This window comes from Mus caroli, unplaced genomic scaffold, assembly GCF_978045245.1.
Source record: "Mus caroli unplaced genomic scaffold, Mus_caroli_1 scaffold_5, whole genome shotgun sequence".
NCBI classification, from domain to species: domain Eukaryota; kingdom Metazoa; phylum Chordata; class Mammalia; order Rodentia; family Muridae; genus Mus; species Mus caroli.
This window is the reverse complement of record NW_028227260.1, coordinates 117,193,691-117,216,869: the sequence shown is the minus strand read 5'-3', so window position 1 is coordinate 117,216,869 and position 23,179 is coordinate 117,193,691. Positions and strand designations below refer to the sequence as shown.

The window sequence follows — 23,179 nt, the reverse complement described above, 5'->3', positions numbered from 1 at the left end:
TGGAGACGATACACAAGTGTTTTTAGAATACCTCTTGTTAGTTGGGGGGTGTCTTTTCACGACTTTAATCCCAGCATTCAGGGGAGAGAAGGAAGTGGATATATCTGAGTTCCAGGCCAGTCTTGTCTACATAGTGATTTTCAGGACAGTCAGAACCAGAGTGAGACCACCTCCTCTCAAAACACAGAGTGTCTTTCCTCTAGGCCTAGTAGTTTATCCTAGCGGCCTGTTACTTGATAGAGAAGAGAAATTAAACGGATAAGTTTATCCACGAGGTCTCTTCCTTTGAGTGTTCACAGAAAGCTTAGTTGAGTCTGCCATGTGTCCATGTTGTGCCTTTTCAGGAGCTTGGGTGTGGATGGGGGTTTATTAGTACTGGACAGACTGGTTAAAACTGTGAAGGACTGAGTACATCCCCATACCTTACTAAGGTTCCCTGCATTTCTCTTGAATGGGCCTTCCTAATGTGTTTGCTGGAAGGTCAAAGGGTCGAGAGCAGATGCGAGTCTCTATCCAGATACTGTCAGATAAGCAGCCCCTCTGCAGGCATGTGGTCAAACTGGTCTCTAGGCAGCAAACATTTTACAACAGGCTCTGGCTATTCAGAGACTAGGAATAGCCCCTAGGAACTAGGCTATCTCCAGTTGGTTGTTATTCTAGGGTGGGAATATTCTGGGGTCTTGATGACAGAGGAGGGGTTCTTCTCCACCCAAAAGACACCTCAATATTCTGGACCTTTTTTTTTTTGTAAAGATTTATTTTATCATTATATCTAAGTACACTGTAGCTGTCTTCAGACACACCAGAAGAGGGCATCAGATCTTATTAAGGATGGTTTTGAGCCACCATATGGTTGCTGGGATTTGAACTCATGACCTTTGGAAGAGCAGTCAATGCTCTTACCCGCTGAGTCATCTCTCCAACCCTGGACCTTTCTTAAAACCAAACTTACACATACATGTTTCTGGCCCTGTTTGTTCTTTGTTGTGTAGCCTCAAACTATTGTGTGGTCAAGGTGCACAGAACCTGGGTATTTTTTTTTATGTATAGTTGTGGTCAATATTATAAAAATATCAAATTTTTGTGTTGAAAAATACAGCTTACTACATAGAATCCTTTTCTAACATACATAATATTCTCCTTGGCTAAACCGTAACTGTCATTTCTATTTATTTCTTTTCTTTTCTTTTCTTTTCTTTTCTTTTCTTTTCTTTTCTTTTCTTTCCTTTCCTTTCCTTTTCTTTTCTTTTCTTCGGTTTTCTTCTCTTTTTTCTCCTTTTAGATTTTGTTTATTTGTTCCTTTTTTTTTTTTTTTGGTTTTTATTTCCAGACTAGGTTTCTCTTTGTAGCCCCTGGAAGTCCTGGAACCCACTCTGTGTGTAATTTCAGGATCTTGAAGATTCTCCACACTGATTTTCAGAGTGATGACATCAGCTTGTAGCCACACCTCCAGTGCACAAGGGTTCCCTTTTCCCACATAATTGCCAGCATTTGTGCTTCACAGGTTTCCTGAGTTTAACCATTCTGGATTGGGCAAGATGGATTTAAAAGTAGTTTTCATTTGAACTTCTCTACTTGCTAAGGGTGTTGAACACTTTAGAGATTTTTTTTTTACTTTAATCATTTTTTAAATTTATTTTGAGACCTCGGTGTTCAGAACCATAACCCCTCTTTTTTTTTTTTTTTTAAATTGGGTCATTTGCTCTCTTGATTTTAGTGGTCTGAGAGATTTTACTTTGTTTGAGTACACTGTAGCTGTCTTCAGACCCCCCAAAACACACACACAAGAGGGCATTGGACCCCAGTACAGATTGTTGTGAGCCACCATGTGGTGGCTGGGAATCAATACCTCTGCAAGAGCAGTCTATGCTCTTAGCCACTGAGCCATCTCTGCAACATGACATTTTATTTTCTTTGACACCTCTGTATGTGGGAATGAATCCATGATCGCTCTTGTCACTATGTCTTATTGTTAGTGTATAGAAGGGCAACTGGGTTTTGTAACTTGGTTTTGTATCCTTCCAATTCTTGTTTTTTTTTTTTAAATATATGCCGGTATTTGGCTTGCAAGCATTTTTCCCTTTAATTCCCTTTAATTTCAGAGCTGATGTCATCACTCTGAAAATCAGTGTGGAGAATCTTCAAGATCCTGAAATTACATACAGAGTGGGTTCTAGGACTTCCAGGGGCTACAGAGAGAAACCTAGTTTCTCACTGTAGCCCCTGGATTCTCAACATCATGTAAAAAGTTCAGGCAATGCAGTTGAAATAGACATCTCCAAACCCAGGGCTGATGGAGCCAGGTTTCAGGTGGAGATACAAAGATCCCGGGAGTCATGGGATGTCCTGAGATGTTCAGTGATAGAATTTGTTTCAAAACTCGGTAGGACTATTGAGAAGGGTGTTGTCACCCTAATTTCTTTCTCAGCCTGTTTATCCTTTGTGTACAGAAAGGCCATTGACTTGTTTGAGTTAATTTGGACACTTTGCCCCTTCTTAGAATTGGGAACAAAACACCCATGGAAGGAGTTACAGAGACAAAGTTTGGAGCTGTGACGAAAGGATGGACCATCTAGAGACTGCCATATCTGGGGATCCATCCCATAATCAGCTTCCAAATGCTGACACCATTGCACACACTAGCAAGATGTTGCTGAAAGGACCCAGATAGAGCTGTCTCTTGTGAAACTATGCAGGGGCCTAGCAAACACAGAAGTGTATGCTCACAGTCATCTATTGGATGGATCACAGGGCCCCCAATGGAGGAGCTAGAGAAAGTACCCAAGGAGCTAAAGGGATCTGCAATCCTATAGGTGGAACAACAATATGAACTACGGAGACCCCCCCCCCGGAGCTCGTGTCTCTAGCTGCATATGTATCAGAAGATGGCCAAGTCGACCATCATTGGAAAGAGAGGCCCATTGGTAATGCAAAAGTTATATGCCTCAGTACAGGGGAACAACAGGGCCAAGAAGTGGGAGTGGGTGGGTGTGGGAGTGCGGGGGGTAGTGGGGGGGGACTTTTGGGATAGCATTGGAAATGTAAATGAAATAAATACCCAATAAAAAAAAGAACATTAAAAAAAAAACTCGGTAGGGAGCTCAGCTTATTTGCACATGCCTTTCATCCTAGCATGGGCACAGCAGAAGCAGTCAGATCTCTGTGAGTTTGAGGCCAGCATGGTCGACTGAGTTCCAGGATAGCCAGAGCTGTTACACAGACAAACTCTCAATTGAAAAACAAAACAAAGAAGCAAACAAAACAAAACAAAACAAAACAAAACAAAACAAAACAAAACAAAACAAAACAAAAACAGAGTGCAGTTGACAAAGACACCTGACATAGACATCTGACTTCTAGTGCACAAGCATACTTGGGCACACCACTCTAACACATGCATACATATCCCTTGTGCAATCACCATAACGAAAAACTGATGATGTAGGAAGTGAAATACTACCTCTCCAGTTTGATCTCAGTCTACAAGATTTTGAAGTGATTTTTAATTCACTGAAGTCTTTACCCAGAATTTAGTCTTTTCTGTTATTAAGGTCTGGTACATTTCTTTGAAATTTACTTGTCTGTTTCTGCATTTTTAATATTTCATTTTTCTGGCAGATTTTTCTTTTAAAATACTTTCATTAATATATTACAGAACACACACACACACACACACACACACACACACACACACACACACACACACACGGGGCTTTCTTCTGCATGAATGGCTGTGCACTACTTACCTGCAGTTCCTGAGCAGTCCAGAGGAGGGTTCAGGATTCCCTGGGTCTGGAGTCACAGATGATTGTGAGCTACCATGTGCTGGGTGTGTGTTCCCTGAATTTTCTGTTCTCCTTCTGTTGGTTTGATTGTTTACTTTTCATATGATGGTGCTTGTTCTATTTTTATATATGTATACATTTGTTATGTTTTGTTGTTATCTCTTAGAAGGCTGTTCTTTCCCCAGAGACAAAACAGGATTAGACCAGGATGGAAGGGGAAGAGGGAGGTTCTGGAAGGAGTGGAGGGAAGGGTAGGGAAACTGCAATCAGGATACATTGTATGAAAAACAAAACCCTATTTTTAATAAAAAGAGGGGAAAAGAGAAAAGGGGACAAAAGTACTCTCCTATAACGTACACTAGCAAAATTTTGTGTTTTACTTATTTTTATATATACTAAAATATTATTAAAAAGATATTGTTATACATTATACTAATAATTTATATCAATATTGATATGAATATCAATATATATAATTTTGCTATAAAAATAATGTAAATATATTAACCTTAAAATATTACTATAAAATGTAATATATAATAGAGGTAATACTAATTTAACAATATAATGTTGTCCACATTTTTATCTTATTCTGGCACAATTCTTCACACTGTGAAATTTTTTTTTACACCCTAAGTCCCAAGGGCCTCTCCTCCCACTGATGTCTTATCAGGCCTTCCTCTGCCACATATGTGGCCAGTACCATGGGTCCCTCCATGTGTATTCTTTAGTAGGAGGTCCAGTCCCTTGGAAATCCAGGGGATCTGGCCAGTTAACACTGTTGTTCCCTTCATGGGGCTGTAAAGACCCTCAGCTCCTTCAGTCCCTTCTCCAACTCCTCCATCAGGGAACCCTGTGCTCAGTCCAATGATTGGTTGAGAGCACCCACCTCTGTATTTGTCAGGCTGTGGCAGAGCATCTCAGGAGGCAGCCATATCAGGCTTCCATCAGCAAGCACTTCCCAGCACCCACAGTAGTGTCTGTATTTGGTAGCTATATATGGGATGGATCCCAAGTGGTACAGTCTCTGGGTGGCCTTCTTTCACTCTCTGCTCCATACTTTGTCTCCACATTTGCTCCTGTGAGTATTTTGTTCAGCCTTCTAAGAAGTAGTAAAGCATCCACAGTTTGCTCTTCCTTCTTTTTGGCCTTCATGTGGTCTGTGAATCGAATCTTGGGTATTCTGAACTTTTGGGCTAATATCCACTTCTCAGTGAGTGCATGCCATGTGTGTCCTTTTGTGACTGAATTACCTCACTCAGGATATATTCTTATTTTATTACATATTTTCCATAGACACAAACCTAAGGTAATTGATAACAAAAAATACTTTACATGCATTCATTTTACACATGAGTGTTTTGCCTGTGCATGTGAGTTTGTGAGTATTTCTGGATGGGTGGGTATCTCTACTAAGTGTGGTATAATGGTTAGGTGTGTGAGTATGTGTGAATGTGTGAGTGTGTGCATGTATATGAGTGTGCATGAAAGAGAGTTGTGGGAGTGAGTGTGTGTTGTGTTATTGTGTTTTGGGTGTTAGTGTTAGTGCATGTGTGACTTTAACAGAGTGTGTAATGTGGAGTGTGAGGGAGTGTGTGCATATGAGTGTTTACATGTTTGCTTTCATCCATGTGTGTGTGAGTGTATGTGTTTAGTGTCCTTTCCTTGGAATAAAGTGTTCTCCCTTATTTTTTATGATCAATTTTAGTTTGAAGGGAAGAATATTTTGCTCAGATATTAGGATAGGACCATGTTCTTGTTTTCTGGTCTCATTCGCTTGGAATATTTTCCCACACAATCTTTCACTGTCCTTCAAGATAAGAAGATTTTCTTAAGCCGGGCGTGGTGGCGCACGCCTTTAATCCCAAAACTCGGGAGGCAGAGGCAGGCGGATTTCTGAGTTCGAGGCCAGCCTGGTCTACAAAGTGAGTTCCAGGACAGCCAGGGCTACACAGAGAAACCCTGTCTCGAAAAACCAAAAAAAAAAAAAAAAAAAAAAAAAAAAGAAGATTTTCTTTTAGACAGCAAAAGGTAGAGTTTGTTTCTTAATTTGTTCATCCAAATTGTGTCTTTTGATTGAGTAGTTAAGGCTATACATATTTAAAGTAGTTATTGAAAGCTGTGTGTTGATTGCAGCAGTTTTATTGTTCTTCTTTGTTTTTGTGTGTATAGTCCAATTTTGTGTTTCAGTAACCATAGCTTCACATATTCACTGTATAGAGTCTATTGGTGTGCTTATTTTTCTCCTCAGTCTGACATTTTGCCTCCAGTATTCTCTGTAGAGCTGGTTTAGTGGACATGAATTCTACCTTGCTTGTAACAATATCTTACAATTTTGGTGTATAGTTTTGCTGGGTACAGTAGTCTATACTGGCAGTTGCCATCTTTTAGAACCCATAATAAATTGTGCCAGGTTCTTCAGGATATCAGAGTGTCCACTGAGGAATCTGGTGTTATTTTAATGGACTCTTTCCTCTTTATATGAGAATTCCTTTTATTCTCCTTTGGCTTTGATGCACCCTGCAGAGTTTCTTTTCCAGCTCAATTTGTTGTTTCTGGGTCTTGTTTTCTAGTAAGAACTCCAGAAACGATCTATGGAAATACATCCTTTGTACATTTGTATCACAAAAGTCACTTTTGAAATTGAGGCTTTCTGCTGGCTTCTTATAAGTTATCTATGTACTCTAGGTCCTGAGAACAAACATCATCCCATGACTCTCTCTGCTCCCTTAAGTGAAGGATAACACTCTTGCATCTCTGTGAATGATCAGCCCATATTTCCAGGATGAGGAGTGAGGGGTAAAGCATGGCAGAAGGTCTGGGGTCTGAGTTTGACAGGGTAGCTACTCATGAATTCCAGCCCCACAGAATATGGGGAGAGTGTCAGCTTCTGCATCTCTAGTGAACTCATTGGCAACTATGGCCTCTGGGATTATTTCATCTCTGAATCTTCCATGACTCGGGAAGATCCCAGGCACACAGTGCCATAGGGTGAATACAGTGATGTACACTCTGTGTTCTTGGATTGTTGTCTTATGAAACTGATTTATTTTAGTCCATGTAAACTAGTCTCTCAGGAATATTATCACCAAAGTGACTTGCTTATAGGGATTTATAATTTAGAATAGACATAATTAACACAACAAGAATTTCTCTATTGTACTGAGGTACGATGTAAAACGTATTAATACGCTATATTATTTAAAGGAGATAATTGGACTACTGTGCTAAAGCAACTTTCCTACTAAGCCTATGGTGATAGTAGGAAAACAGCAGCTAGGAGATGTTCCCCTCATAATCTTGCAGAGCAGCAGGGACTTCTAATTTGTCCCACACAGCCACCAGGATGTTCTCATAGTTTCCTTTGGTTTCATCGTGAATGACTCCCCAATGAGAGATTCCATACTTCTTCTGGTAAAATTATTTGACTTCTTTCATGGTGATCTCTGAAATGGAGGCCATGATCCTGATGGTGAGGGGCAGCATCCTTCAGCTGGAATACTGCTGGCACATCGATGTTGGTAGAGTGTTTCAGAATTACCATGACTAGGACGGAAACAAAGTTGTGTTCTTGAAGTTTAAGTGGTAACCTGTTTAACAGGAACTATTTTAAAAGTTACAATATGGAAAAAACAGAGCTTATACATATATTTTACTAAATCAAAAGGCACATGGGACAATCATATTGAAAATTCATATTGTTATTTAAATACAAGTGCTTTAGAGAGATAAGAGTTTAATAACATATTGTTAGGAGCAGAAAACAATTCATCTCTCTCTGTTGCCTGGGCTAGAGTGGCACTGCAGGGTTCCTTCACAGTCTTCAGGAAAGATGTTCTGAGAAGCAGGGGGAGAACTTCTGAGACCTTATAGCCTCTTATACCACCTGTATTGTTCTCGCCTCTTCTGAAACCATCTCTACAATGAGTGAGAAAAAGGAATTGGTTCAGAGTAGCAGATATTTAGGACCATAATTGAAAAAAAACCATAGCATGTAAGTTCATATATCAGTGTTACTTGAACCTGGTGGCTAACACTTCTTTCTAATTTTGTGAGAGACTAAGGGGCTGGCACAGTGTTCGGCGCTGGCCTAGAATGTTGTAGACCCTGCTTTCCACATCAGCACTGCAAAATAGTCCGAGAAATGTATTCAAAGGTGGCTCACCTTGTTTCCCTCTCTACTGCAATTCACATTGTAGGTTGTAAGCAGCATTTTCAGGCCGATGCACCAGCCTTTGCACCAGCTTTATGACTGCTGGGTTCAGCCTTTGAGCTATGGCCTAACTAATATTCCTTCTGCAAGGATAAAATTTATGTTTGGTTTTGAGCATTTCAAATCAGTTTTGATTGTGGAGCCCCTAACTTCCGTATGATGTCACAGAGTAACTCTACCTTTAAAAACCAGCATTGCAATGAATTACACATAGTTATATATGTGTGTCTGTATATCTATACATAATGCAATTATATATACTAAATACCTATTTTATAAGTTAAGACATCTGTATTTATAATTTATCTATAGAGTACATGTATGTGTAATAGGTATATGTCTAAGAAATGAAAGTAGTTCAGTGCTATTCTTTGTTTGTTTAGGAAGTCATGTTCCATTTTGAAATATGCCCTTTGTGCATGGTGAGGCTTCCTTATTCCATGTCTACTCACAAAGACCTTAAAGATGAAAAGTAATTCGGTGCAGACAGCAGAGACAGCTCAAAGGTCAAGAGTCCTTTCTGCTCCTGCACAGGGACCAGAGTTTGTTTCCCAGTGTCTAAGCCGGGTGCATCAAGAGGACCTCTAAAGCCAGCTTCAGAGAATAAGTGTCCTCCTGAGGATTTTTGTAAATCCAGCTTCAGGGAATAAGTGCCCCACTCTGGATTTTTTGGCACTTGGCCACATATTTTATACACAGAGACATACACATAGTAAAAATAAAACAATCTTGAAAAACACTCTGAAACAGTTTTACGTTAACAGTTTCATGGATAAGATGAATGCGGCCAAGACATAAGGCAAGTTGTTAACTGGCTGTCCTGCAAAGGTCTTTCTTTGGTGTACTGACCTTCACTATGGCTTCATTCACACCCATCCATCTGGCCAGTTGTTTTCTGAGGGTAAAATGATAGTTGATCAGTATTTACCATTATACATGAAAGAAAATATGTGAAGCATCTTTTATATTTGTTTTAAAATGTTGGTCTCATGCCCCAACTCCTTTGACATTTATCTGGAGGGTATGAAGATTTAAACAAATTCTATATGTAATTTTCTTTATTATTAATGGACCGTTCATACACATGAACACCCATGCATGCCCCTAATAAGCATTATTAAAAGCCACAACACAGGCGTCAACAACCTTAGGCAAATACTGGTAATACTGTCTGTGGTGGTGCATGAGACCCTGCCTCAAAAACCAAGAGAAAACCAAACAAAGCAATAGTTGCAATGCAAATGCACACGGGAATGCTGAAGGAGGCCCTTTGTCAGGACAGAAGGATAAACTCAAAAGAAGATGGATTGACAGAGAGGACATGAAGAGTTCTAATGTGCCATTAGTATAAGAGGACTTCCAATGTACAGAGGGTTGGGGGGAATTAAATGTTACATTTATTGGAATTAGTCTTTGGGGGTGTGTATACACACACACACACACACACACACTCCTGTGCCCTAGTGAACATGTAGAGCTTAGAGGGCACCTAATGGAAGGTAGAGTCCTTTGTCTATCATGTGGATGTGGATACTGGGGACAAAACTCTGGCTCTCCAGCTGGGTGGCAAGTACTTTTACCCACTGAACCATAATCTCACAAGCCTTGGGAAAGAAAATATCAAAAGCACTTCAGACAGAAAAGAAACAGTCAAACAAATCAACAAACAAGAATCAAAGAACAAGAACAACAACAACCCTCCATAGTACTGGCAATCCCTTCCTGAGTTCCCACAATGAGAAAGGACCAGGCAGAGGGTCCCTGTGATTTCCAGGTCAGGCTGGACTACAGAGTGAGCAGACAAGAATAAAGAGAAAGGGAAACCCAGCTAAGATGAACATGCCTTAGATCTCAGCACAAATCTCTTACACGTGCTCAATATTAAGTCCTGGTTTTGTGGACCATTTTCCGTGGGCAGCTTGGGGAAAAGAAAGAGCAAAGCCAAAAGAACTAGGAGAATGTTGGGAGCCAGGCTTGGTGGAGCATGTTGTCCCAGCACTTGAGAGGCAAAGGTGGGAGGATCTCTGTGAGTTTGAGATCAGTCTGCTCTATAATGTGAGTGCCAGATGAGGAAGGGATTCCTAGAGAGATCTTGGAGGTGGGAGGTAAGGAGAGAAATCTGTCAGTGAGTTTCTAATTATAAAACACTTAAAGGCAAAATACATGATGTACAGATGTATCAAAAACGTTAACAAGAGCAGGATACCCCTCTGTAGTATGGCGACCATAGCTCAGCCTTGCAAATCTCTTTTAAAAGAACCTAACTACTGTAGGAGACGTGGGCTGAAGTTTTGTACTTTGACTCATGGAATTACTGTATGGAAATAACTTCAAGTCATTTTGTATGACTCTTACCCCTACCTCAGAACCACAGTGCAGGACAAGGGATCTGGCAGCCTGAATTTCCCAGGTGATTAGGATTTCTAGAGGCAAGTGTTTGTGGGTACTGACAAGATGACTAAGTGGGTCCCTGTGCGTTCTGGATAGCCCTGATGTTCTCAGTTGAATGTCTTGGACCCACATGATGGATCATAAAACTGAACGCTGCAAGTGTCCTGTTGCCTCCTCATGTGCCAGGTGGTCAATATACTCACACCCATGAAAATCCAAGGACCCACCACATGCCAACCCCCACCAAATAAATGAAGGTCTTTAATTAAAAATATAAATCCAAAAACAAGGCTCTGTGGGGGAGCAGGGAGGAGGTCAATGGTCACCTCGGACCAGCACTTGATCCCATCAAGTAGGAGAAAAGGCCAGGCAATCTCCTCACCTTGCTTCAAGACTGAGAAAATAATTGGTCTGGAAAATTCTCTCCAGTTCGTCCAGCTGCCACTGGGTGAATCTATGGTAAGATCGACGTCGTGGCACCTGCCTTGGCTCAGCAGCCTGGACACTCTCGCCCTCAGCATGCTCAGGAATCGGCTCCCTCGCTTCCTGCTCATTCTTCTCACCCCCCTTGGTGCCACGATCTTCCTTGTTCCTGTCTTCCTCTACAAGGCCTGCGATGCCAGCAGCGGCAGGACTCTCTCCATTTAATTCTTCTTTTCCTCTCCCCCTTGGGGCTGTGGCTCTCAATGCCGACTCGATCTGTCCTGTATCTTCCTCATTTCTTCCCTCTTCAGCTGGAAAAACCATGGTGCCTGGAGGTGGAAAAATGGAGAAAAGTCAACCTTGCCGCCTAAAGTAGGCAACAAGTCGCAGGGATGCCAGCCGCCCATGGCGACAGTCTGGTCATGCCTCCCGAGCCACCTCCATGTCTCTCAGGGAGATAGTTACATCGCTCTTCCTCCTACCTACTGACCATTCCAGCTACATACTGACCATCTCCTGTACCCTCATCCTCATATACTACCCAATTGAACAAGTACTTGATGTTTTAACACTCCATACCTTGGGTGCTCTCCATTTTAGACTCACATCCAAGACTGATCTTGAAGCTCTGTGGTAATCCTGATGTAGTTCCGGTAGTAGTGCAGAGCGGTAACCGTTGACCTGGAAGAGATTTCTTACAGCCTGTTCCACGTCACTATGTATCCAGTTATAGATGGAACGTTCTGGCTTCATGCTCATCACCTGTTGCTATGGTGAGGTAGGAGCCCAGAGGTGCTATAATGAGCACCATTAGGTGCTCACCCTGACGTGCTCTGGGGAGAGGAGTTTGGTGCTGGGATGAGCATGGTACGTTTTCAGGGAGGGCACAAACCTCGAGGAAGTAGAGATGCAGAAATGACCTTTGAAGCTGCATCTCAGCTGACTTCTCTGACCATAGTGTATTTTCTTCCTACCGAGGGGATGGTGGTCAATTGTAGAAGCCAAGTTGTGGGGAACAAGAAAATATCTCCCAGTAACTCTGGAGCCCTTGAGGAAAATATCTGTAGAACTACCTCTTGGTCTAGTGCTCCACATTGATTCCCTGAGAGGTGGCAGAGAAAAGAAATTACATCAATGTGATTATCTAGGAGGCCTCTTCCTTTGGGCTGTCACAGAAAGTGAACTTAGATCCTGTGGTGGTTTGAATGAGAATGACTGCCTATAGACACATATATTTGAATTCTAGGTCTCCAGTTGGTGGAAGTACTTGGGAAGGATTGGGGAGTATAGCCTTTTTAGTGGAGGTGTGGCCTTGTGGGAAGAGGCAAATTGTTGGGGGTGGGCTTTCAGGTTTTAAAGGCCCACACCATTCCAAATTAATACCCCTCCCCCCCTTGAGAGCATGTTGGTGAAAAAGAGACAAGCTCCCAACTACTCCTCTAGGGCCATGCCTGCCTACCTGCTGCCGTGCTTCCTGCCATCATGATTGTGCATTCACCCTCTGAAACTCTAAGCAGGCCACCAGTTAAATAGGAGGGTAGCTAAGACAGAGCCTGTTGTGCTTCCATGCTCTTTTTACAGAAGCTTGGGTAGACTTACTGGTCCTGGTGGATCAGAAGAACGATCAGAGGGCACAACTTCCCCAGGGCTCCTGGGGCAGGGGTTGGGGGTAGGTTAGTAGTACTGTCAAGTTTTGGTAAGTACTGGTAAAAGCAATGAGAATTGTGATACCTGTGCTGAGCTTCGTCACATTTGTCTCGAAGATACACACACAGACACACAGACACACACACACACACACACACACACACACTTCTAATGTCTTCTCTGAGAAAGCAGGCTTTTATATCTTGGTCTCTATCTCAGAACTGTCCGTCAAGCAGACCCTGTGTTGGTATGTGGTCAGACTCATCCCAATGCAGCCACATTTTGCCAACATGTACTGGTCACTCTTAAAATAGAAGGCCCTGCACCACTATCATGTTTCCACACTGTCCCTTGTTTAGGGTGGGAATATCCTGGAGCCCTGGAGTTCTCCTTGAGTAAGACTTACCTCATAGCTCTGATAACTACCTCACAACGAAGCCTACATGTTTATCTTTCCTAGTTTTTCTTCCCTCTTTGCTCTAAATCCCATCATTGCTGTGTCAAGCACAAGAGAATTGTTTTTTCTAGACCTAGTCTAGTCAAAACAGTAAAGACATACATTTCAGGGATAGGGTTGTAGGTCAATTGCATTGTCCTTACCTAGCATACTTAAAGTCACATAATCTCTGAACTGCATTGTAATGCTATCCTGTGAGGAGGTAGATGCCACAGTCCCTCTAGTGTACAGAGTGAGTTTGTGTTCAGAGAGGGACATATGACCGCATCTACAAATAGAAAATGACACTCTTTCTAAAAATAGACAACCATTTTTCCCATTTATGATTCTGCCATCTACAGTTATGAAGTGTGCATAGAGCCTGCTTTAATTTTTAAAATTTACTGACAAGTATTTTCACTTATTCTGTAATCTATCTGGAGAATATTCCCTGTCTGTTTGTAAACATTATGTATATTGGTGCTTGTGGTTAGAACATCCACTTTATCTATTGTGATTTATTATAGTGAGTTTTCCTTTCCTTAGGACACTCTATTTTTATTATACATTATTAAAATAATATACTGCTATCTATATTGCTTTAGAACTGCCTATCTCTCACTTGATATTGTCATTCTATGTCCCTCCTTTAAGAAATATCTTTTTGGCTTACATTTATTTGTATTTTTATAATTTATATAATTTATATTTTATTTTTTTAATTAGGTATTTTCTTCGTTAACATTTCAAATGTTATCCCAAATGTCCCTGAGTCCCTCTCCCCCACTCTCCTACCCAACCCTCCCAATTCTTGTCCCTGACATTACCCGTATTGAGGCATATAAAATTTGCAAGACCAAGGGGCCTCTCTTCACAGTGATAGACGACCAGGCCATCTTCTGATACATATGCAGCTAGAGACACGAGCTCTGGGGGTACTGGTTAGTTCATATTGTAGTTCCACCTATAGGGTTGCAGTTCCCTTTAGCTCCTTGGGTACTTTCTCTAGATCCTCCATTGGGGGGCCCTGTCTTCCATCCAATAGCTGACTGTGAGAATCCACATCTGTGTTTGCCAGGCCCCGGCATAGCCTCACAAGAAACAGCTATATCAGGGTCCTTTCAGAAAAACTTGCTTATGTATGCAATGGTGACAGCGTTTGGAGGCCGATTATGGGATGGAACCCCGGGTATGGCAGTCTCTAGATGGTCCATCCTTTTGTCTCAGCTCCAAACTTTGTCTCTGTGACTTCTTCCATGGATGTTTTGTTCCCAATTCTAAGAAGGGGCAAAGTATCTACACTTTGGTCTTCTTTCTTCTTGAGTTTCATGCGTTTAGTAAATTGTATCTTATATCTTGGGTATTCTAAGTTTCTGGGCTAATATCCACTTGTCAGTGAGTACATATCATCTGAGTACTTTAGTGATTGCGGTGCCTCAATAAGGATGATGCCCTCCAGGTCCAAAGCAAAAACTCTTCTGAATGATAAAAGAACCTCTAGTGGAATAACCATGTGTGACCTAAAGCTGTACTACAGAGCAATTGTGATAAAAACTGCATGGTAATGGTATACCGACAGACAAGAAGACCAAAGTAATAGAATTGAAGACCCAGAACTGAACCCACACACCTATGGTCACTTGATCTTTGACAAGGGAGCTAAAACCATCCAGTGGAAAAAAGACAGCATTTTCAACAAATGGTGCTGGCACAACTGGCAATTATCAAGTAGAAGAATGCAAATGGATCCATTCCTATCTCCTTGTGCTAAGGTCAAATCTAAGTGGATCAAGGAACTCCACATAAAACCAGAGACAGTAAAACTTATAGAGGAGAAAGTGGGAAAAAGCCTCGAAGAGATTGGCACAGGGGAAAAATTCCTGAATAGAACAGCAATGGCCTGAGCAGTAAAATCGAGAATCCACAAATGGGACCTCATGAAATCACAAAGCTTCTGCAAGGCAAAAGACACCATCAATAAGACAAAAAGGCCACCAACAGATTGGGAAAAGATCTTTACAGATCCTAAACAAGATAGGGGACTAATATCCAATATATATATATAAAGAAGTCAAGAAGGTGGACTACAGAAAATCAAATAACCCCATTAAAAAATGGGGCTCAGAGCTAAACAAAGAATTCTCATCTGAGGAATACTGAATGGCTGATAAGCACCTGAAAAAATGTTCCGCATCCTTAATCATCAGGGAAATGCAAATCGAAACACCCTGAGATTCCACCTCACACCAGTCAGAATGGCTAAGATCAAAAATTCAGGTGACAGCAGATGCTGGTGAGGATGTGGAGAAAGAGGAGCACTCCTCCATTGTTGGTGGGATTGCAAGCTTGTACAACCACTCTGGAAATCAGTCTGGCGGTTCCTCAGAAAATTGAACATGGTACTACTGGAGGATCCCACAGTACCTCTCCTGGGCATATATCCAGAAGATGTTCCAACTGGTAAGAAGGACACATGCCCCACTTTGTTCAGAGCAGCCTTATTTGTAATAGCCAAAACCTGGAAAGGACACAGATGTCCCTCAACAGAGGAATGGATACAGAAAATGTGGTACATTTACACAATGGAGTACTACTCAGCTATTAAAAAGAATGAATTTATGAAATTCCTAAAAAATATTTTTGAGACACTGTTGTGTAGGCATCTCCAGAATCTTAATCCGTTCCCCCTGCTTCCTCCTCCTGGTTTCTGGGATAATGGCAATTGCTTCCATCCTCTGTCCTTTTTGAATACTTGTTCGTGTCACATCTGGAAACATCCACCCACGGGGCTTTAAAGGTTCATTTCACTGCCTTAAATATGCTGTTCACAGTAGTTCCTGGCCCCGATGTTCACGAGGGTGCTATGCCTTATATTTACGTGCCTTTGCATAAGGCGCTTTCTCTTTGCTGCTGTTGTCAAGCAATCCTTTTCTGTATCAGGAGCAGGAGAGTCTTGGTGTAAATATCAAGTTTTGGGTACTTTAATTAGGTTAGGCTTTTTCCTTGGCTACTGGTGGAGGGTTTGCAGTATTTACACATTTTGCCATTATTTCTACAAGTGGTCATTTTCCCCTTCCTCCAGATGTTCTCATCTCTTGGGCATTATACTCAGGTGTTCTCCCAATTTTTCTTTTTAAATTCATATTTTACTTATATTATGGGATGTATGCCATGGCACATACCCACAAACCATAGGACAACCTGTGGGAATCAGTTCTGTCTTACTGTGAGGAACCTGGGCACCAAACTCAGGACACCAAGCTTGGATGCAAGCATCTTTACCATGGATGCATCCTGTTAACCCCTATATTTTTCTTTTCCTAAGGTACTTTTGCCCACTCTCCCTACACATCCATTTCCCACACTTCCTAATACTTTGAATATTTTCATCTTCATTCCTCAGACTGGGTACTCTCAACTGCCCATCTTCAAGACTACCCTCTTCTATTATTTCCATTCCTCAGACTGAGTACGCTCAACTGCCCATCTTCAAGACTACCCTCTTCTCTTATTTCCATTCCTCAGACTGAGTACTCTGAACTGCCCATCTTCAAGACTATGCAGTTCTCTTATTGGCTGCTCCAGTGATTTTTATTCAATGAAGTTATTTGTCTTTATTAATAATGCTGTTAGGATATATACTTTCAATTCATTTATTTATTGCTGAGGGGAGGGAGCAGTGGTTCCTATGTCAATATCACAGGACAACTGTCCTCCCATTGTGTGGGTCCTGGTTATGGAAATCAGGTCCTTAGAACTGCTGGGAAGATATTTTATGTTCACAGCTACCTCATGAGTCCTTATGTTATTTTTTATTTATAGAATTTTTATTTTTACTTTTCATTTCCTGTGAATTTCTATTTGTTATCTGGAAAACAGTTTGATATCCTTTGTCAACACTTTTCCCTTGAGTTCCTCTAAGTCCTTTGTTATAAATTCCATTAACTTTTTTTTACAACATTTATAGTGGAAGTATTAAAAGATTAGTGTATCAATCTGAATCCATGACTGACTTTCCTCTTTTAATTAAAAACAACTTTCACCCTATGCACGTGTCATCTGTGCGTGTGTTTACATATGTATTTTCCAGGTGGGAACCCATCTGTTCACAAGACTGGGCAGAGGTCAACATTGAGCAACAACTTCTAGCACTTTGCATATTATTGTAAGTTTTTAAAATTAATCTTTGGTATTTTAACGGCAAGTGTGCACGTGTGTGTTCAGGTGTGTGTGTGTGTGTGTGTGTGTGTGTGTGTGTGTGTGTGTGTGTATGTGTGTGTGTGTGTGCAGATGCCTACAGAGGCAGACTGTTGTGTTTCGTGGAGCTGAAGTGAGAGGTGGTTGTGAACCTCCTGGTGCAGGAGGTAGACAGGAGTCTGTCTGAGTCCTCTGGAAGACAAGTACATACTCTCCAGCCTCTTGATTTTTATTTATCCATCATGTGAACATATGTGTGCCTGAGTGTGGTTTGTGCACATATGGCTGTAAAATCCAGAAGAGTGTCAGATCACATGGAGCCTGAGTTACATGCCATTGTGACTGTCTGTTGTGTGTGCTGGGGTTCAAGCTTAGGCCCTCTGCAAGAGCAGCATGTAATCTTACTGCAGAGACATCTCTCTAGCCAGCCCTATGTTAGCCTCTTCTGGATCACATTCTGTCTCTAAACCTTAAGCCCACAGTTAAAGCTAGGCAGGATGACCAGCACCCTCTTTGGAGCATCTTTTCCTGTCTCAGAACCCAGACTAAAATATATGCTACTGTTTTATGTCTATGTTGGGAGTCACAATCATGTCTTCCTAATGGCTGGCAGTCACTTTCCCTACTGACCCATTTCCCAGTCCCACATTTAAAAGTGAGATGGAGGCCTCATTTAGTGCATGCAGGGTGTTCTTGAACTTACTGTGTGGCCAACTCGGGCCACTTAATTTAAAGGTCCACTTCTCAAGTGTTGTGGCCAGGTCCTGGCCACTTGTTGTTTCTACCCTCACTTCCCAATGGAAGGACTCCACTGTTTGTACCACTGCTTTCCTTCATGCTCATTTTAAATATTTCATCGTGTTTTTTAAATGAATGGAAGAGAAAGAAATATTTGCACGGAAAGTGGAGAACCTCTGAACTATCAGAACCAAGAAAAGTCACATCTGTCTTGTCTGATTCAATGACATTGCCTTGGTAATTTAGACATATTCCTTAGAGGTCTCAGAAGACACTTGAAACAGATATATTGAGAACTCAGCTCTTTGTTGGAAATACAAGGGCTGAGGGACTAAGTGTGTAATAACAGCATGATGGTGGAAGCTAAACCTAAGACCTGAGACAGAATTAACTGCTGTCTCATGCCACATATGGCCCCAAACGTTCACAGAAAAAAACGAAGGCAAGGAAAATAATTGAGAGGAATGTACTTCCTACTTCATGGCTTGTGTCCTGTGAACCCTGTGGGTTGTCTCAAATGAAGTTTCTGTCAGAGTTCAGGGCTGGAGTGAAATCTTGAGAGGGGGCCAGCGTGGCATGCATCACCTGTGTTTGGAAGAGACTGCTGTTTCTCTTTGGGTCCTGCATCATCTCTCTTTTAAATTTGCATGGGATAAGAGTCATGGTGAGAACAGTAAGAGGGGGTGACAAACAGGAACACTTGGGTCAGGGTACTGCTACTAAGGATGTTTTAAAGTGCCTGTAACACACAGGGCTTACTGACTGTGATGCACAGATGTTACCTCCTGGAAACAGTTCTTCTTGTGTTTAAATGGCATTTACCTGATATGAGATATGTATCCTAACAATCTCAGAAGAAGCACAAAATAAGTATATTGAGAATTCAGCTCTTTATTGAAATACTAGTATTGAGGAGATAACAGTGTTTAACAGGGCTTTGAACCCACAACATCATCTGGCTATGGCTTTTGAGCATGGGTGGCTCCCTGGGGCTTCTCCACAGCCTTCAGAGAGAGATGCTCCGGGATGCAGGAAGAGGACTTCTGAGCATTTACAGCCTCTTATAACTCCTGTATTTTTCTCTCCTCTTCAAAAACCATTCCTAAAGTCATTGGGAAAAAGGAATTGGGAGACAGGAGTAAACCACTAGGATTATAGTTGAAGAACTTATTAAAAACCAGAATCTACAGTATTCTTTTCCTAATTGTAGTAATCAAGTAGTGTCCATTTGAATTCAGGTTCTACTCCACACTCTGAAACCTACACCTGGCACCATTATGAAGGCCAAGAACCTGTAACTAGACAAGTCCTAGGGGGCGACCCCCTTCCTATTACTCTGCCATGTAGGCATAACATTAACCTGACAACTAATGTTGTATCATTCTATTTAGTGCAGTTCTCGGCTCTCATCAGAGAAAATACTACTTTGAGAAGTGATCGACATAGAGATCTTCTACTGATCAAGGCATAGAAAAAAGGAGATTGGAGAATTCTCATCCCAAAATAGAACATATATACCATATGTCCTCCTTCCAAGGCTCAGAGATCATATGGCAAAGAGGATGGAAAGAGACTGTGTATGACCACAAGAAAACAGTGTTTTTCATGGTACATCAGGGTATATATATACACACACACACACACATATATATTTGAGCAGCACAAATTAGTCTCGATGTATTATTAAAAATTAGAGGACACAAAGGTTTATGGGGAACAGGATAAATATGGTCAAAACACATACAAAGGGATCAAAGAACGAACAAAACAGGCAAGTTGGGTTTTTGACTTGATATTTTCTCCATTTCCATAAGTTTCTGTTTAGCTAAATTTTAATTAGTTATGTGGATTTGACCTGTGAATTATTACCTCCCCCCTATTCAGACTCTAAGGATATAATTTATGAATATTTTTTACAAATAGTTTCAGGGACGCCCTAGCTATATCATTTTGCATAATTCATATGTCACAACCATAGTGTTACTCCCTAGAGCACTAGGATTGGCCAGGTCATTGTGGCACACATATTCAACTTAAGCACTAGGGAGGCACAGGCAGGAGGATCTCTGTGAGTTTGAGGCCAGCCTATTCTACAGAGTGAGTTTAGGACAGGGAGGGCTACACAGAGAAACTCTCTCCCTCAAAAAACTCATACGCACATATATACACAAAAGTATACTAGTCTGACAATATGTTAATATTTCTTTATATATACATATATACACACACATATATATGATTTTAATGTGCATATATAAATGCTACACATCTATACAGAATACATCTATTTTACACATAATGTGTACACACTTTCTAAGTTAAAATGCATATAATGATTTACCCACAGGATACATGTATGTGATATATATATGCACTTAGTGAAAACAAGCTTGGTACAATTCTTTGTTCCTTAAGAAGTTTGTGTCTCCAGGAAATGAGCCATTCCTGAGGAGTAGGGCTTTCTTATTCCATTTTCTACCCACAAAGACCACAGAATCTCAAAAGCCATATTGCTTGGTTTAGAGTGATGGTCTAGTGGTTCTTGCTTGTTGGTCTTGTAGAGGACTTGAGTTTAGCTCCTAGGACCATTTGTGCTGCTTATAAATACGTGTCCGTCCGGCATATACGTGAAATATATGCCCTCTCCTGGCTTCCTTGATCAGCCACACACATATGGCATGAACGTGCGACACATACACACTTGCCCAAACATACATTAAAAAACTAGAGATAAATCGTCAAAAAGTCATTTCAACCATGGTTTGGACATGTTATCAAAGGCAACACAATTCTACTGAGAGAACCAGAAGGACCTACAAATGCACCAGGTTCCAGAATGGCTGTCCTACCAAACAGCTTTGTGTGTGGACTGACCTGCACTTTGGCTTCACTCACACCCATGGAACTTGCCAGACGTTTTCTACAGTTAAAAAAAGATAAAAAGAATTATGAATATGTGAAATAAAATTCGAGAGGAATATTTTATCATTGTTTTGAATGGTTTGTCTCAATTCATATTTTCTCTGATCATCACCTTGAAAATTTTGAGGTGCTTAGAGCAAACAGTACAGGTAGCATTTGATTACCAAGTTAGTATTAATAGATGTGCAAACCCAAGCATGTCTGTAATAAGCAAGTTTTAAAGCACTAATGAAGACAGTAAAACCTTCCAAAGAAATGTTCCTAATGCATGTGACAGTGGAACAGGAGAGGCTACCACAAACAAAACAACTCAAAACAAGACAAAAACTACAAAACAAACGCCAACAGGAAAAACAAAGTGTTCTGTCAGGATAAAAGGAAACTCCAAGGAAGAAGCTTAATGGAAAGCATCCAAAATTTTTTATTATTCACTTAAGAATGAGGTACTCCAATCGCTGATTACCTGAAAAATGAAATATCACATTTCTTGTTTAAATTTATTTTGTAGTGTGTGCATGTGTCCCTATTGCACATGCAGATGTAAGAGGACAGCGTGAGGGAGTGATCTTCTATGTGTGTCCTCTGAATGGACCTCAGGTTCTCATAGCAAATGCCTTTACCCTGCTGAATCCTCTTCCACTATGGGTAAGGAAGTATTAGAAGTCACAGCATACAGGAAATGAGTATAAGAAAACCTCACCACACTGACCGCACAGTCCTGGATTACAAATACATTTGAAATCTGAGGCCTGAGCTCCCTACAAGTTCCAGGAAGCCATGCTACACAGTGAGATCTTGGACCAAAAATCAGAAGAGGACCTCTGAACACACCTCCTCCACCCCTGCCAGGAACAACCAACCAACCAACCAACCAGAAAACATACGGTGGAGTATGCTATCAATCACAACACAAATGGCCTAATGGAGAAGGGCCTGGCATGGGGCTCATTACATAACTGAGATAACTTTGAACTTGGGATCTACTGGCCAAGTACTGGGCTTACAGACATGTATTGCCTCGTTCTCATTCAGCCTGTTGCTGCTGGTAGTTGTCTGTTTGCTCTTGCTTTTGCTTTGTTGGCTTTATTGGTTTAATAATTTAAAGATAGCCTTGCACTCTGCAGCTGAGGCTGGCCTGGTGCTCACTACTGTAGCTGGATGGTAAAGGTGATAGCCTGCATGCCTGAGTTCAAAACCCAGGGTTCACAGGAGGAAAATAAGAAACAACTCCCAAAAGCTGTCATCAGCCTCCAGATATGCAGTCTTGTTAACATGCACACAAAAGCACAGCATGTCCATTCTCTCTCTCTCTCTCTCTCTCTCTCACACACACACACACACACACAGAGAGAGAGAGAGAGAGAGAGAGAGAGAGAGAGAGAGAGAGAGAGAGAGACTTAAATAAATATGTACATGTAAAATAAAATAAAAGGTGGACAAGAAGGGGACAGGAAGCAGGAGAAACTCTCTGGGCATAACTTCATTCCCCCATCCAACTGATGCAAGCTAGACAATGTACTCACGCCTCTGTAGTGCTGATGTAGTGACTGCACTGGAAGGTGCTCTCCAGCTCTTGTAGTTGCTGCAAGGTGAAGCTGTGTTTCCGACGGTGGCGGAATTCGGGCACCAACACTCTCACAGGATTAACAGTGGACCACGGCTCTGACACGGGCTTTACATTTGCCAAATCCCCCATGTAATCAGGGACTGGCTCCTCTGGCTGCTTCTCCTTCTCCTGGGCACAGCCAGTGGCACCAAGGTCCTCTTGGTTGCTGTTATCCATGAGGCCTGCAGCACCAGCAGCAGGCCCACCTTCACTTAATTCTCCTGCTCTGTATCCTTCCTCTGCTGAGGCTCCAGACCCAGGCAGGCCCCGTCCACTCTCTCCCTCGTTTCTTCCCTCTCCAGCCAGGGAGCCCATCAGAGTCTTCACACCTTAAGTGGGGAAATGGAAAAACCAGGCTTCAGGGCCTAGGCTGGTGCGGAGGTGTCATGGAGTCAGGGCAAAGCCTGTGGCGCCCAGCTCCAGTTCAGTCCTATATGGGACGCTCCTCTGCTCGTGGATATCGTCAACCCACCCTTCCCATCACTCACTGACCTTTCGCATTTTCCTCATCCTCCTCAGGTCCCACATCAAGCAGGTAATTGATGCTTTGATGCTCCATGTCTGTAAAGCCTTGGAAGTCGCTATTCACTGGTACAGCCCCCAACAATTCCGGAAGTAGAGCTTCTAACCCACCAATGGTCTGCTTCCACACCTCCAGGCCCCATCCTCTAATTTAGCATATATCCAATTATGGTAGTGTGTCCTGCCTTCTGGTTGTCCTCCTGTTGCTGCGGCTGAACTCCAGGCTGCAAAACTGAGGACAGTGGGAAGGTTACCTGAGCAAGAATTACTAAAAGGAAATGATGGCTCATCTTCGCAAT

The 23,179-nt window shown here is 41.7% G+C and overlaps 1 protein-coding gene across 1 annotated transcript; it reads right to left on the bottom strand.

Annotated features, from left to right (window-relative positions):
• Positions 1-18,881: 18,881 nt before the first annotated feature.
• LOC147004773 (paired box protein Pax-3-A-like) lies at positions 18,882-22,917 on the bottom strand. Its single transcript, XM_085837747.1, has 4 exons — positions 22,851-22,917; positions 22,276-22,687; positions 20,705-20,750; positions 18,882-18,932 (listed from the first exon to the last, which is right to left on the bottom strand). The coding sequence occupies exons 1-4, from the start codon at positions 22,915-22,917 to the stop codon at positions 18,882-18,884; spliced, it is 576 nt and encodes a 191-aa protein (XP_085693873.1).
• Positions 22,918-23,179: the final 262 nt, after the last annotated feature.